Below are 15,650 nucleotides of genomic sequence, written 5' to 3'. Positions count from 1 at the left end.
TAAAAGATATAAGTGCTGTATAAAATCAGCCAATTATGTTAAACTAGCATATCTGCCTTTATTGTGTTTGTCATTAGCCTAAGTAGAAAGGCCTTTAAAATGATTTTTTAGAAAGCATTTGAATGCATTTTGTTTGGTATTTATTCAATAAAGTATTTAATTAGTGCTAAGTGTGAACTGGACCCTGTTGCTAAACCCCAGCAAGCAATCATCTTAGATAGGGTTAAACCCCCAGTAAAATTGCCATATTGCACATGTCTTAATGAAGTTTGAATGTTCAATAAATTGTATATTCACTTTAAAGGTGCTTTGGGTCACTTTATTTTCACTGATAAGACAGCCTGTATTTACAAAAACCAATATTCACTTAACAATTCTGAGTTAATTGCTGCATTAGAGTCGCACAAAGACTGATTAATTGCAGGTGTTCATCAGCGCCATCTGCTAAGCATTTATCAACTTCCTGCAAAACAAAAAGATATTTTAAAAATTATTTAATGATTCCAGGCTTACCCTAAAAATTTGATTCCTTCAAGTGCCTACTTACAGCAAGTTTTTCTGTAATAATGGATTTCTGTTTATCAGAAAGGTTATCATTTTCTACAACTGCATCATGAAGTTGATTTACAAGCTGAGTTGCTGCATGACCTTCATCTGTTAGGTCCTATAAGCAAAAGTATTGTGGCATGGTCAATTATTTCCTCCCCTCCCCCATGCTCAGTAAACTGACTTTACCTTTACCACAGCTTCCAATTTGTCAAAAGATCCACTCTGACATGCAGCAAATATTCCATCGATTGTCTCTGCTGGTATTACCTAAAAAAGATGTTTGGGCATTTTACTATATGGAAAAGGACAAGGTAGCCATTACTGTCTGGAAGCAATTAACTCTAATCAGCTAAATGATCTTTTGCCAAAAAATCAAGTAAAATAACAGCATACTTGGTTTAGATTATATCTCAGACAGTAAATATACAGATATTAAACCACTGAGTCACATCCATTCCTAGTCATTTAGTTTTATTAAGGATGGGGTATTCAACTTCTGAGCTATACTCCCTGAACATTTTTGAGATTTTGTTTTGAATATTATCAGTAAAATAAGACAGTCTTAGAAATATGTGGAAGCTAGGGAGGGAATAGGAAACAAAAGGGACTCCAAACAGGGACTGGAAAAAGGCTTGAAGGGAACAGGTTCAAATGTTCATATAGCATGTATGGGAAGGAAGAAATGGAGTAGGATGTGTAGAAAACTGTCAAATGATAAAAATATTTTTAATCTTGCCACAATGTATAATTACAATGCACCAATATGAGTATAAAAATGAAAAGTCTTGCCAAGATGCCTATAATCAACTACTTAGTCCCTTTGCAACTCAGATCTGTTTCAAAGAAAGGAATTAAAAAAATAGGGGTGGGGATGTGACAATGCCCCTGGGTTCCATCCCAGGTACCATGGGGTAGGGGGAGGGAATGTGTTTTATGTAACAATGTATTTTGTGGTACTGGGGATGGAACCCAGGAGCTTATACCTCTGAGCTGTCCTATTTTATTTTTTATTTGGAAATGGGTCTCATCTCACTAAACTCCTGAGGCTGGTCTCAAACCTGATTCTCCTGTCTTAGCCTCCTGTGTACTGAGGTTATAAGCATGTGTTACCATGCCTGTTTTTTTTTTTTTTTTTTTTTTTTGACATTGGATATTGAGCTCAAGAGGCGTTCTACCTGAGCTATACCCCCAGACCTTTTAATTTTTTGTTTTGAAACGGTCTCACTAGGTTCTGAGTATCACTACTTTGCTGAGGCTGTGCTTGAATCTGGGATCCTCCTGTCTCAGCCTTTCAATTACTGGGATTATAGGTATGAACCACGATGCCCTGCTTGATTTTTAACTGCCACAAATATGCCATTTTCTTCTTAGCCTGTAAGACTTAATTGTATTTATTTTTGTGATACTGGGGATTGAACCCAGAGGCATTCTACAGAACTCTGAGCTATACCCCTAGCCCCCCCCCCCCCTTTTTATTCTTAATTTTGAGACAGGGTCTCACTAAATAGCTGAGGCGGGTGCAAACCTGCAAACTCTGGTCTCAGCCTCCCAAGTACTGGGAGCCTGTAACAACTTAAGAGTGCCATTTTCTTTCCTGAGATGTCGATTATGTACTTGTGAAGTCAGTGTCATGTCCCTGAAGCACTTTACTCCCAGTTTATTCACTGAGTGCTACTAGTAAAGTACTTTGTACATAAGAAGCACTCTCTATTTGTTACATGGAAGTTTTCTAAAAGCCAACTTAAAAATTTCCGAGTATCTAGTGCTCTTACCCCAGCGATGTCTGTGATCATTTTTTCCATGATTTCCTTTCCACCTGTCAATCGAGTAGCACTTTGAAGAAATGTAATGGCTTTCCTTAAGTCTCCTTCTGACACTTTAACAAGATAAGCTATTCCCTGAAGAGAGAAGAGTTTTTTCAGCCAATAGCCAGCTAAAGCTTTTAAACTTAAGTGAAAATATACTGCTTTAGCCTAGAAATCATGAAATAAAGTTATATCTGTTTTGAGTGAATATTAGTCCTATAGTGGTGAAATTCATGAAGGTAGTATCTGTCTAGTAGAAAAAGAGGTCTCTTGCCTCTGAAAGAAATTTCAAATATTATCCCATTTTTATGGCTCACAAGCAAATTTCAAATTATGGTTCAGTTCTCATGAATAAAGATTCGATATTTTCTACCAACTGAAGTGGGAACTATTAGGAGACTAAACACTTGTCATGTAGAGATTTGTTGTAGAATTTGCCTTATCTCTATGACCTCCATTTTGGGTCTTGGAAAGAAACTTAAAAACTTGAAAAAGTAACAACAGTTAAAACTTGTAATTTATAGATATTCCAACTGTTCCACACTTAATTTTCCCTGAAAAACATCAGGACTGAAGCAGTATGTTTAACTCTTTCCAAATCACTTCATGTGTGTTCATGAAAACAATTAGTAATTACCTCATTGCTAATTTTGACATTTTCCTTCTCAGCAATGTCTAGTAATCGCTGCTGTTGAATTTTATCTGAAAGAGGCTTGAAGCGGAATTTTGAACATCTAGAGGTCAGGGGTTCAATTATCCTATAAAAGATTGGTAAAAAAAAACGATGCTGGTGTCAAATAAATTTCCTAGAAAACTCATTATCAAGAACAAACAGATTTAATGGAGAAAGCCTGCTTTAAAAAAATATTTTTTCTTCCCCTAAATAGAGCTATCAAAATAAGGCTGCCTCACAACAGTTAGTTAAATATTTCAAAATAGCTAGGAAAGCAGATTTAAATGTTGTCAATACAAATAAAATCATATCTGAGGTGATAGATGTACCAATTACCCTGATCATTACACACTTGTATACATATCACATGGTTTCCTAAAGGAATGTAAATTACTATGTGTTAGGTTTTTTCAAAAGGCTGCCTAGTGTCTGTATTTGAGGCAATATACATACCTACTGACATAGTTACAGATGAGACAGAAGCGGGTGGTTTTAGACTCTTTCTCCATGGTACGTCTTAAAGCTGCCTGAGCAGCTGAGGTCATAGAATCGGCTTCATCCAGAATTACAATCTTAAAAGGAGGACATGGTTTGCCACTAATGAAAAATACATTGGTGTTGAACATTAATACATACTGCTTTTAATAGCTTTGCTTAGATATAATTTTGGTAGTCTCCTCCACTTATTCATAAGGGGCTACGTTCCAGGAACCCCAGTGGATGTCTGAAACCAGAGTACTGAACTCAGTAAGTACTGTTTTTTCCTATACATATTATGTGAAATTTAATTTATAAATTAGTATAAGAGATTAGCAATACTAAATAAAATCAAACAATTATAATAAACTGCAAGCATCACTACTCTTATTTGGGGGCTAAGTAAAACAAGAGTTACTTGAACACAAAATGGTGACACTGCAATAGTCCATCTGATAATAGATGGCTATTAAGTTACTAATGGGTGGATTGCATACATAGTACGGACATGCCCACAAAGGGATGATCTATATTTTTGGTAGGAGAAAGAGATTTCATCATGCTACTCAATGGTGTGCAATTTAAAACTTAACAAGTTACTCCTGCAATTTTCCACTTAATATTTCAGACCACAGTTCACCATATGCAACTGAAACCATGGAAAGTGAAATAGCAGGTAAGAAGGTACTACCAAATTCAAGAACTGTGTAACCTCTAAGCGTGGTTGCACATGCTTGTAATCCCAGCACTCGGGAGGCGGAGACTGGAGGATTGTAGTTCACAGGCAGCCTCAGCTACTTAGGCCCTTTGCAACTCAGTGAGACACAGTTTCAACAATAGTTATTTTCTGCCTTTTTGTTTTAACCATGTCATAAGGTGTTCCGTAGTATCTCATCATGGTTTATCATTTTCCTAATGTCTAATGACATTGATGAACATATTTTCCTGGGCTTTTAGGACACTTGTATGATTTTTCTTTTTTCTTTTTTCTTTTTTTTTCAGGTACCGGAGATGGAACCCGGGGCATTCTCCCTCGGAGCCACACCCCCAGCCCTTTTTTTTATTGTTTATTTTGAAACAGGGTCTCATTGATTTGCAAAGGGCCTCACTAAATAGCTGAAGCTGTCTGTGAACCTCGATCCTCCTGTCTCAGCCTCCCAAATGCTGGGATTACTTGCATGGGCCACCATTCCTGGTTCTATTTTTTATTTTTAAGAAATGTTTAGCTGGACGTGGTGGTGCATGCTTGTAATCCCAGCACTTGGGAGGCTAAGACAGGAAGGAGGATCGCATTGGTTCAAAGGCAACCTCAGCTACTTAGGCTCTCAGCAACTCAGTGAGACCTTGTTTCCAAATAAAATATAAAATAGGTCTGGTAGTATAGCCCAGAGGTAGAAAAGCCCCTGGGTTACACCCCCAGCTCTACACACACACACACACACAAACACACACACAGTTTATTCAGATCCTTTGCCCATTTTTTATTTGGGTTACTACTGAATTTTAAGAGATATATATATATATATATATATTCCAAATATATGCTTTACAAATGTTTTCTCCCCATTTTGTGGGATTTTATTTTATGTACATTAAATTTTGGTAATCTTTAAAATTTTCTCCTTGTGGCAAAGGCATTGACAAAATTGGATGAAAACTATATCAAGAAAATATTTCACATAAGAAGAAGCTAGTTGCTATAGAGGTTGTGAGTGCATTATCAATTTGAGGTGGTTATCCAAAATTAGTCATTCGCATTCTACAAATTTTACAGTGTGCTCTGCTATAAAATTTAAAAGTATATCCAGGTGCCAAAAATTTAATCTTGGTACTCTGTCACTTAAGGAGTATAAATAGTTAACTAAAGCCCTGTTTTCCTCAGGCATGGAAGTCCCATTTTAACTATTAATACCTCTTTTCACTCTAAAACTATCCCAGTCTGGACAAGAATTTATGGAGTAACCCAAACTATGAATACACATAAAAGTATAAAATATTTGATGGAAAGAGAAAGTAACTTTGTTAACACAACTGCAAAAATCAAAATACTTATTAGTGTAACACACCATCAAGCTATCAATTAGGAAATACCCAGATAAAACATCACCAAAAACCTTTGACAACTAAACAACTTAAAATTCCTTATAATAACAGGTCATGTCTGGGCTTAAATTTAGATAAATATATAATCTAACACAAAAAAAGGGGTTGAAAATTTGGCAGAAACATGTATTATCATAGTCCATTTTGTGTGCGAAAATAGAAGACCCGAGACTCGGTTATTACAAAGTAAACATATTTTTCACAGTTCTAGATGCTAGAAAGTACACAACTAAGCCTGTTTAACTGGTGAGGGCCTTGTCACAATATGGTAGAACACAGGGTGAGTGTGCTACCTTGCAGGACTACACCTCCAGCCCTATTTTCTTTTCTTTTTTTTTGGGGGGGGGTGGTCTGGGGATGGAACCCAGGGGCATTCGACCTCCGAGCTACACCCCCCTGCCCTATTTTTTATTATTTATTTTGAAACCGGGTCTCACTGAGGTGCAAAGGGCCTCACTAAGTAGCTGAGGCTGTCTGTGAACTGAGATCCTCTGGTCTCAGCCTCCCAAATGCTGGGATTACAAATGTGCGCTACCACATCCGGCTTATTTTCTATTTTGAAACAGGGCCTCACTAGGTTGCGGAGGCTGGCTTCGAACCTGCAATTCTTCTGTCTCAGCCTCCTAAGTACTAGGATTACTGGCATGTGCCACCATACCCAGCTCTGTTGTCCTCTCTTTATGAAGCTACTTTGCCACCATGGGGTCCTATTTTCATGTTCTCTTCTAACCCTAATTAGCTTCCCAAAGGCTGTACCTTGAAATACTATTAACATATGAGATTGGGGGTTACATTTCCAACACATACACTTTGGAGGGGAACTTAGGTAAACCCAAGCCTATGTTTATTTTTTGTGGTATTAGGGGCTGAACCCAGAGGCTATTCTACCTCTAAGCTACACCCCCAGCCCTATTTTATTTGCATTTTAAAACAGAGTCTCACTACTTGTTAAGACTGTCCTTAAACCTGTGATCCTCCTGTCTCAGCCTCCCAAGCACTGGGATTACAAGCATGCACTACTATGCCTGGCCCTGGAGCTTATGTTCAAAACAAATATAATGGAGAAAGGAGGGCAAGTTTACTTACTCTGAACGACTTCCTGACACAGTTAATTGAGCAAAATTTTTCACTTTTTCTCGAACTACTTGTATTCCACGCTCATCGGATGCATTTAACTCAAGAACTCTTAATCGAAACAGTTCAGGCCTATTTTAAAATGAAACAAATACAAAACATCACAGTGCATATAAGTAACCCAGACAAATCATACTTAATCATTTGAAAAATAGAATATATAATTTATTTATTTTGTGTGTATGAAATAGAAATACTGGGGATTGAACCCAGGAGCATTCTACTTCTTAGCTATATCCCCAGCCCTATTTTATTTTTATTTTGAAATGGGATCTAAGCTATTGTGTACTGCTGGCCTTGATCCTATGATCCTCCAGTCTCATTTCCTAAGTCCTGGGATTTTATAGGCATGAGCCACCCCACCTCATCCAAGTATAACTTTTGACACTTCAAAAACCTAACTACTAATAGGTGCTATCAACCTGAAGTTTCAGAGATAACAGTTAACATATTTATGTATTGTATATGGTAAACAAAAAATATGTGAGAACTGCAAGGGCTTACTTTTTACTGAGATATAACATTTATTGGGGAGGAAAATGATTTAATCATCTCCAGGGAGATGATTAACATCACATGGTGTTTAAGCTGGTATTTAAAACTTTGAACTCATTGCAGTAGCAACAGGGACTACTTTCTTTTGTGTGTGGTACTAGGGATTGAACTCAGGGGCATTCTAACTCCAAGTTACTCCCCCGCCCTATTTTTTTATTTTGATTTTGAAACAGGGACCTGCTAGGTTAACAAGAGTCTCAGTTACTGAGGCTGTCCTTGAACATATAGTCCTCCAGGCTCTGCCTCCCAAGTACTGAGATTACAAGCATGTGCCACCACACCTGGCTGCAAGAGGAATTAATGGCTAAGAAATTACAACAGTATTATAGTATGTACTATAATGCAGTTATGATTTAATATGGCATCTTTACACTTGTTTCTTTTCTCGACTGTGAACATCATCATATGTTTGTGTTCTTATGTCTTGATACTCTTTTTATAAGAGATTTGTATATATTTTTGGGTCCGAGTGATAAGACTTATCTACATATATTTTATGTATTTATGGCATACATTTTTCTTAAGTTTTTTAGTATTTCTAGGCTATGTTATTCTCCAATTTTTTCAAACTGTTGCAGATTTCACAAACACAAACATCTAAGTTTAAATCCATATTTGTTCAAGTATCAGCTGCATATATTTTAACTGTAGGTAAAGGCTTCTCTAGAATAGTGGTGATGCTAAGTTAGACAGTCAATTAAGAAGGAAGATCAAAGGGAGATTTTTCTGCCCTACCTGGAACCATACTCCATCAATTACCACTCACTGCACTTATACTCAGGAGACCGGAGAAGGAACTGGCCTGGCCACTAAAGGCAACGTCAGGAAGTCCACAGCAGAGGAATTTCAAGAAGGGGTGGTATAAACAGTATCAGATACAGGAGATTTAATCATTAAGGCACAGATGTGAATCATTAAGAGGGTGATGAAACTACAGCATGACTCCCCAGGACAGGCTGGGCCTTCTAAGTTCCAAAATCTTAACTAAATTTTAGTTAAAGTGATGAAAAATATTATGAGCTCCCTGTGTTGCTACTTATTCAAACATGTGATTAAGTTTCAGAATGAATGTTACAAAAGATGTAGGAAGCTAATCTTCTGGGGAGGGGATGAAATGGGCCCATGGGATTAGTTAATACCGAGAAATAAAAATAAACACAACTCCGCAGAAAAACCAAATGCAAATTTTTAGAGAAAAACAAGTAATACCAAAGATTGTTGGTGTCGACTCTTTAAAAAGAGAATGACTGAACTCAACTTACCCAAAGAGTTCTCTAGCTGCTGCCAAAATAGTGGATGTTTTCCCAGTTCCAGGTGGCCCATAAAACAAGAGATTAGGGAGCTGTAGAAATTCAATTTTAGTTTTTACAAATTGTATTCCAGCACAAAATGACAAATGATGACTGTGAATGTTTGTGCAGTGACTTCCCTAACAGAGAAGGTACATATGTCTAAACCTATGGGTGTTCTATCTCAGAGCTGCAAGGCCCTATTTTATTTTTTATTTTGAAGCAGGGTCTCACTAAGTCACTGAGGGTCTAACCTATGATCCTCCTGTCTCAGTCTCCCAAGTATTGGGATTACAAGGATGTGCCACTACACCCAGCTTATGAGTTCTTAATATACGGTATCATAATATAATTCTAAATACTGTTATTTCACATATTATCTTTTTCCCCAAATGACTTTCTAATCTCTTAAACTGAATCAATATTTATGTTTGTTCTATAGATGATCTACTTAGGTGAAACTTTCTTTACTTTTTCATGTTACTGGGGATTGAATCCAGGGGCATTCTACCTCCAAACAACACCCCCAGACCTATTTTATTTTTTATTTTGAAACAAAGTCTCACTAAGTTGTGAAGGGCCTCATTAAATTTCTAAAGCTGTCCTCGAACCGGCGATCTTCCTACCTTAGCCTCCCACATACTGGGATTATAAGTGTGTACCACCATACCTGGCTTAGGTGAAATTTTCAAAGTTGCAATTAGAAACTTCTTATTTCTGTTCAAGATTAGCTGAGACTTTATAGAGATATCAGTTGTTTCAAAGGAGAAAGGAAAATGAAAGGGATTTGCTCCAAACTAAGGAAAAAGAACCGAAAAAGACATTGAAGGTTTTTTTTTTTTTTTTTTTTTTTGCAGTACTGGGGACGCAACCCAGGAGCATTCTACCTCCAAGCTACACGCCCAGCCCTACTTTTTATTATTTATTTTGAAACAGGGTCTCATTGAGTTGCAAAGGGCCTCACTAAGTAGTAACTGAGGCTGTCCTCGAATCGTGATCCTCCTGTCTCAGCCTCCCAAATGCTGGGATTACAAGCGTGCGCCACCATGCCCAGCACATTGAAGGTTTTGAATCAGCTGATGTTCTAAAAACAGAAATGTAAAAGACAAACAAACCCAAACATCTATAAAGTACTAGGCACTGTAACGCATCATGATTACGTAGGGATGCCTGCAAGTATTAGGGAGAATTTATTAGAAGGATAAGATTAAATAACTAGCCACCTTACTTTATCTAGCTAGCTTAGCTCCTGTACAGCAGGCAAATGATCTATGGTGCAGATTAATAAAGATATTAAATTCTAATGAGTGCTATTATGAAACTGTACATTATTCAGTCCATCCTTTCAGGTAGGGGAATGGTTCCATAAAGAACACTAGATGATAAGAATTTGCTTCATTCTTGCCTGACCAACCTCTTCCTATCCATTAATCCTTCACCAAATCAGATACTGCAGTGCTTGCTACTTAAAACTTACCGCTAGCTTCATGCTCTATTTAGAAAAGCAAAAACAAACACAAGCTGCGTAACATGCCCTGTAAGGACTTCCACGGCCTATCCATCACCTCTTTCACTTTCTGGGCTCCTGCTTACAATGGCCTCCTACATAAGCACTTTCTGGCCTGAACATATATTGTTTCCATGATCTGAAAACTGACTCCATTTTCTGCCTAGCCAAATCCTAATGTATTTCAAGTATAAAGCTTTCCCCAACCAATCTGTTTTCTCTTATTTGCTCATTAGTTTTTGTTGTATTTGTTTCAATTTGTATTTATTTATTATTATTCATTTTACCTTTGGGTTTAATTATAAAATACCTGCCTAACACATGGAAAGGCTTGGTTAGAAAAGCCAAGAATCTTATTTATTCCATTCACAACTGTATCTTCAGCATCTACTGCAGTACTTGGTATTTGCCAAATAAAACAACATATAAATACATTAATTAGAATACTATTACTGTTAAATTTGTAAGATACAGCTTAAAATACAATCTATGAGACTCTACTTAAAAATAAAAACCAGCCGGATGTGGTGGCGTACACTTGTAATCCCCGTGCTTGGGAGGTGAAGACAGGAGGATAGCGCAGGTTCGAAGCCAGTCGTGTTGGCTTAAGAGACCCTGTTTCCAAATAAAAAAGTATAAAATAAGTCTGGGAGTGTAGTCCTGAGGTAGAAGGGTTTCCAGGAACCCCAGTACCACAAAAATAAATAAAAAAAAAAAATAAAAAAATAAAAACCATTTTTTAAAAACCTAGGTTTAGCCAGGTGTGGTGCCCATACTTGTAATCCCAGCATTTGGGAGGCGAAGACGAGGATGGCGGTTTGCAGAGAGCCACAGCTATTTAGTGAGGCCCTTCGCAACTCAGTGACACCGTTTCAAAAATTTAAAGACTAAAAATTAGGGCTGGGGGTGTGGCTCGGAGGGACAATGCCCCTGGGTTCCATCCCTAGCAGCGCAAAAATAAATAAATAACCTAGTTTTTAAAGTTATAACTATTTTTTTATCTGTACATACCTCAACATTTGTAGTGATTCATCCATGTGAAAATTACAATGATTTTTTAATTATTTAAAACAGGGTAAAATTATTAAACGTGCATTAGATAATGTATGGTGTATGTGGTAATATTTTTCTTTTCTTTTTGTAGTACTAGAGACGAAACCAAGGGGCATTCTACCTCTGAGCTATACCTCCAGCCCTACTTTAATGAATTCTGTATTTAGACTTGGGTCTCACTCTCAAGATTTCTTATTATTTTTCTGGCAAGTATTCCAAAATCTGAAATCCCAAATTCAAACACTTTTGATTCCAAGTGTTTCAGATAAGGGATATGAAACCTAGTAGTATAGTTATATAAAGAGAATAGGGGTAAAACAAAAAAAGCTCTAATTAAAAGTTACTAGGTTTAAGCTGGGCATGGTGGCACACGCTTGTAATCCCAGCATTTGGGAGGCTGAGACCGGAGGATCATGGTTCACGGACAGCCTCAGATACTTAGTGAGGCCCTCTGCAACTCAGTGAGACTCAGTTTCAAAATAACAGAATAAAAATTAGGGCAGGGGTTGTAGCTCGGAGGTTGAATGACCCTGGGTTCCATCCCCAGACCCACAAAAAAGACCAGGATGGGGATAGAGATCAGAGATAAAATGACCTTACTTTCAATCCCCAGCACCACAAAAATAAATAAATAAATGATTAATGAATTTTTACCCCAGTCTTAGGGATTAAACCTAGTAGCACTTTACCATTAAGCTACATCCTTAGCCGTTTTAAATTTTGAGACAGGGTATTGCCACACTGCCCAGGCTGTCTTCAAATTTGAGATCCTCCTGCCTCAGCATCCTATAGCACTGTGTAGCTGGGATTACTGATGTGTATCAAGCTTCAGTGATTCTTTTATACTGTAGTTCAACCCAAATTCTCAAGTGAGCAACTATATTAAAAAAAAAACCTGATTCTTCCTTATAACACACATCATTATCTTTAGCTATTTTATTTGATTGGTTTATTACCTCTCCTCACCAAGACAAAAGCTCATGTAAAAATGGACCTAGTCTGCCTCAGTGGTTTTTTTCTTGAAAACTCTAGAACAATGCAACATGGAATTAAACAGAAGATGCTGTTATGGTTTTTTATTTTTCCCCAATAATGGGATTTAACCCAGGGGCATTCTACCTCTGAGCTAAACCTCTAACCTGATTTCTTATTCCTTATTTTGAAACAGGGTCTCACTAAGTAGCTGAGGCTGACTGCAAACCTACAATCCTCCTGTTTCAGCCTCCCAAGGACTGGGATTACAAGCATGTGCCACCATGCCCAACCCCATTATGGTTTAGATCTTAAACATCCCCAAAGGTCATGTGTTAGCTTGGGTGCCAGTCTGTGGCACGACTGGGAGGTAGAGACCCTTTGGAGGTGGGGCCTAGTGAGAGGAAGTTAGGTCTTTATGGGCATGCCCTGGCAGGGGGTACAGAGGCCCTGGCCCCTTTCTGACCACTATGAGGTGAGCTGCCTCCTCTAAGATATGCTTCCACCATGATGTACTGTGTCCATAGGCCCACAGCAAACATGGTCAGGTAATCAAAGGCTGAACTTTCTGAACTGCAAACCAAAACTAACCTTACCTCCTTTAAGTTGTTTACCTTAGGTTTTTGTTAACAGCAGCAGAAACTGCCTAAAACAAATGCTTAATAAGTATTTAGTGCAGCCAGGCTTGGTGGTGCATGCTTGTAATCCCAGTACTTGGAGGCTGAGACAGGAGGATCAAAGGCTTGTGGCCAGCCTCAGCAAGTAGTGAGATTCTGAAACAGGTTTCTAGTGAAACGCTGTTTCCAAATAAATAGTAAAAAATAGGGCTGGGGGTGTGATTGGAAGTAGAATGCCCCTGCGTTCAATGCCCAGTGCCACACACACACAAAAAGTATTTATTGCCGGGTGTGGTGGCGCACGCTTGTAATCCCCGTGCTTGGGAGGCAGAGACAAGAGGATCATGCAGGTTCGAAGCCACCCTTGCTGGCTTAAGAGACCCTGTTTCCAAATAAAAATATAAAAAATAGGTGTCTGAGAGTGTAGCCCGGAAGTAGAAGGGTTTCCAGGAACCCCAGTACCACCAAAAAAAAAAAAAAAAAAAGTATTTATTAAACTAACTAGTATAAATAGTTACCAAGGAGTTGCCTGATAGTTAATGGGGTCAAAGTTTATAAATAAGAGGGTAAATAAAATCTTAAATCTCCCAATGATATCAAAAAAGCTATCTGTTACTCACATCAGCTCCTTCTAAAGATTTTTTCAACACTGCAACGACTTCTTCTTGGAAAGCAACTTCATCCACACATTTTGGGCGACTGCAAGGATGGAGGGAAAAGAGGTTATTTAGTATATTACGGTAGCCACAGAAAAGTCTCAAGTGTTCCTTTTTTTAAAACACCAATGACAATTCTCAATTGGTAATTAAATGTGAAACTGTCACACACACACGCACAGCCAAAGAAAAAAAAATCTAGATTTCTTTCTCTTCTCTCTTTTTTTCTTCTTCTGTGTGTATGTGGTGCTGGGGATGGAACCCGGGGGCATTCTACATCTGAGCTACATCCCCAGCTCTATTTTATTCTTTTATGTTGAAGCAAGGTCTCACTAAGTTGTCGATGGTCTCACTAAGTAGTTGAGGCTAGCTGTGAACCTGCAATCTTTCTGTCTCAGCCTCCAAAGTACTGGGATTACAAGTGTGCACCACCATGCCTGGCTAAAAATCTATATTTCTATAAGCTTTATTGGTACCAAACAAAACACGAGAGCCTTACTTGGCCTATAAATAATCTGCAAACACTTGGTAATAATCAAAGCTATGTCCACCAAACAGTTACAATGACTTCTTGTAAAATCACCTAGCTGAGACAATTTAGGTGACACTTCAAGTGTCATTTTTGCCAAAACTGGATAAAAAAAAAAAAAAACTGTTTCCATCTATTAGTTATAAAGTGGAACAGATTAAGCTGGGCGTGGTGGCTCATGCTTGTAATCCCAGTACTTGGGAGGCTGAGACAGGATTACAGGTTCGTGGCCAGCCTCAGATTCTTAGTGAGGCTTTCCACAGCTTAGTGAGACCCTCTTTCAAAATAAAATAGAGCTGGGGGGTATATATTTTTTATTTTATTTTTTTTTTGGTGGTACTGGGGTTTCTGGAAGCCCTTCTACCTCTGGGCTACACTCCCAGATCTATCTTATTTTTTATTTGGAAACAGGGTCTCTTAAGCCAGCGCAGCTGGCTTCGAACCTGCGTGATCCTCCTGTCTCCGCCTCCCAAACGCGGGGATTACAAGCGTGCACCACCACGCCCGACTGAGCTGGGGGTATGTATCAGAGGTAGAATGCCCCTGGGTTCAGTTCCCAGTACCGGGGTTGGGGGGGGCAAGGAGGAGGCAGATTATTTGTATTTATTTTTATGGTATTAGGGATGGAATCTAGGAGCATTCTACCTCCGAGCTACACCCTCAACACAATTTTATTCTTTTACTTTGAAACAGGGCCTCACTAAGTTGCAGAGGGCCTCACTAAGTTGCTGAGGCTGGCTGCAATTTTGCATCTCAGGTTCCCAAGTATTAAGATGACAAGTGTGCGCAGCCACACCTGCCTTATTTGTATTTACATAAAACTCCTGACCAAGTGATAACTAGTTTACAGAAACTATGTTCTCTTCATTTCTACATCTCAGCACTAAAACTATAGGTTTTAGTTAGCAAGATCTTGGTTCATCTACAAAATATGGGAATTCAACTATATCACTCTATCAGTTCCAAGGCCTATGCCTTAACATATTGGGTGATTTTCAAGAAAAGCATCTAAATAAAGAGAAATCAGTCACTCCCACATTAAAAAAAAGTGATCAAAACTGATTAGAGAGGTCATTTATTAGTTATACAAAACCATAAGTTCTTACTATTTTTCCACCCATGGAACATGTTTGATTTTCTTGTTCTCTCCACTGCTTCCTGCAGCGGCAGCCACTCCTCGATCCTTGGTCACTGGTGGTTTAGTACTGATAGATGCTCCTTTTAGAAATGCCTGCATGGTTCCTTCACCCTGACCAGGTGCAAGACAAAAAGAGAAAAGCTTTTTTTGAAACTATTATGAGGAAGTTCAGCCTGAAACACACTTATCCTTGTGCAAAGGCAAGTACAATATTACTTAACAAAGGACATCTCCATATAACCTATGATACTGTACATCCATTGTACTGAGGGCTCTAGGGAAATGAAAAAGGCCGAAGTCCTTAAGGATCTTAGAATCTATTTACAGTAGAGTTATAAAACAAAGAATAATCATATGCCAGAAGAATTTAAGAGTTTCAAACACTTTGTCAAACATGTCACTAATGGCTAAACTGTACATGGTTCTGTAGTTTCTTCCATTTCAGTCATGGGTCTAGCTCAGACTTTGGACTTAGCAATTAGGATGCTGGGACCACAAAGGATTACCTCCACTCCTTTTCTTGGGCCTAGAGCTCCGGTGGAGGGGGAGATTGTTTGCCAGTGATGGGGTAAGATGGGTGGGAGGCTCTTGTT

The 15,650-nt window shown here is 38.3% G+C and overlaps 1 protein-coding gene across 1 annotated transcript; it reads right to left on the bottom strand.

Moving 5' to 3' along the window:
• Positions 1–367: 367 nt before the first annotated feature.
• Positions 368–15,156, bottom strand: RFC4 (replication factor C subunit 4; the record flags this gene model as incomplete). Its single annotated transcript, XM_080696876.1, has 10 exons — positions 368–463; positions 548–664; positions 736–816; positions 2,322–2,447; positions 2,992–3,112; positions 3,481–3,624; positions 6,694–6,813; positions 8,559–8,638; positions 13,355–13,433; positions 15,026–15,156. The coding sequence occupies 10 exons, from the start codon at positions 15,154–15,156 to the stop codon at positions 368–370; spliced, it is 1,095 nt and encodes a 364-aa protein (XP_080553002.1).
• Between the last annotated feature and the right edge of the window lie 494 nt (positions 15,157–15,650).

The sequence above is a fragment of the Muscardinus avellanarius genome, assembly GCF_963383645.1.
Source record: "Muscardinus avellanarius genome assembly, chromosome: 5".
Lineage (NCBI taxonomy): Eukaryota > Metazoa > Chordata > Mammalia > Rodentia > Gliridae > Muscardinus > Muscardinus avellanarius.
This window is presented reverse-complemented; position numbering and strand designations above follow the sequence as displayed.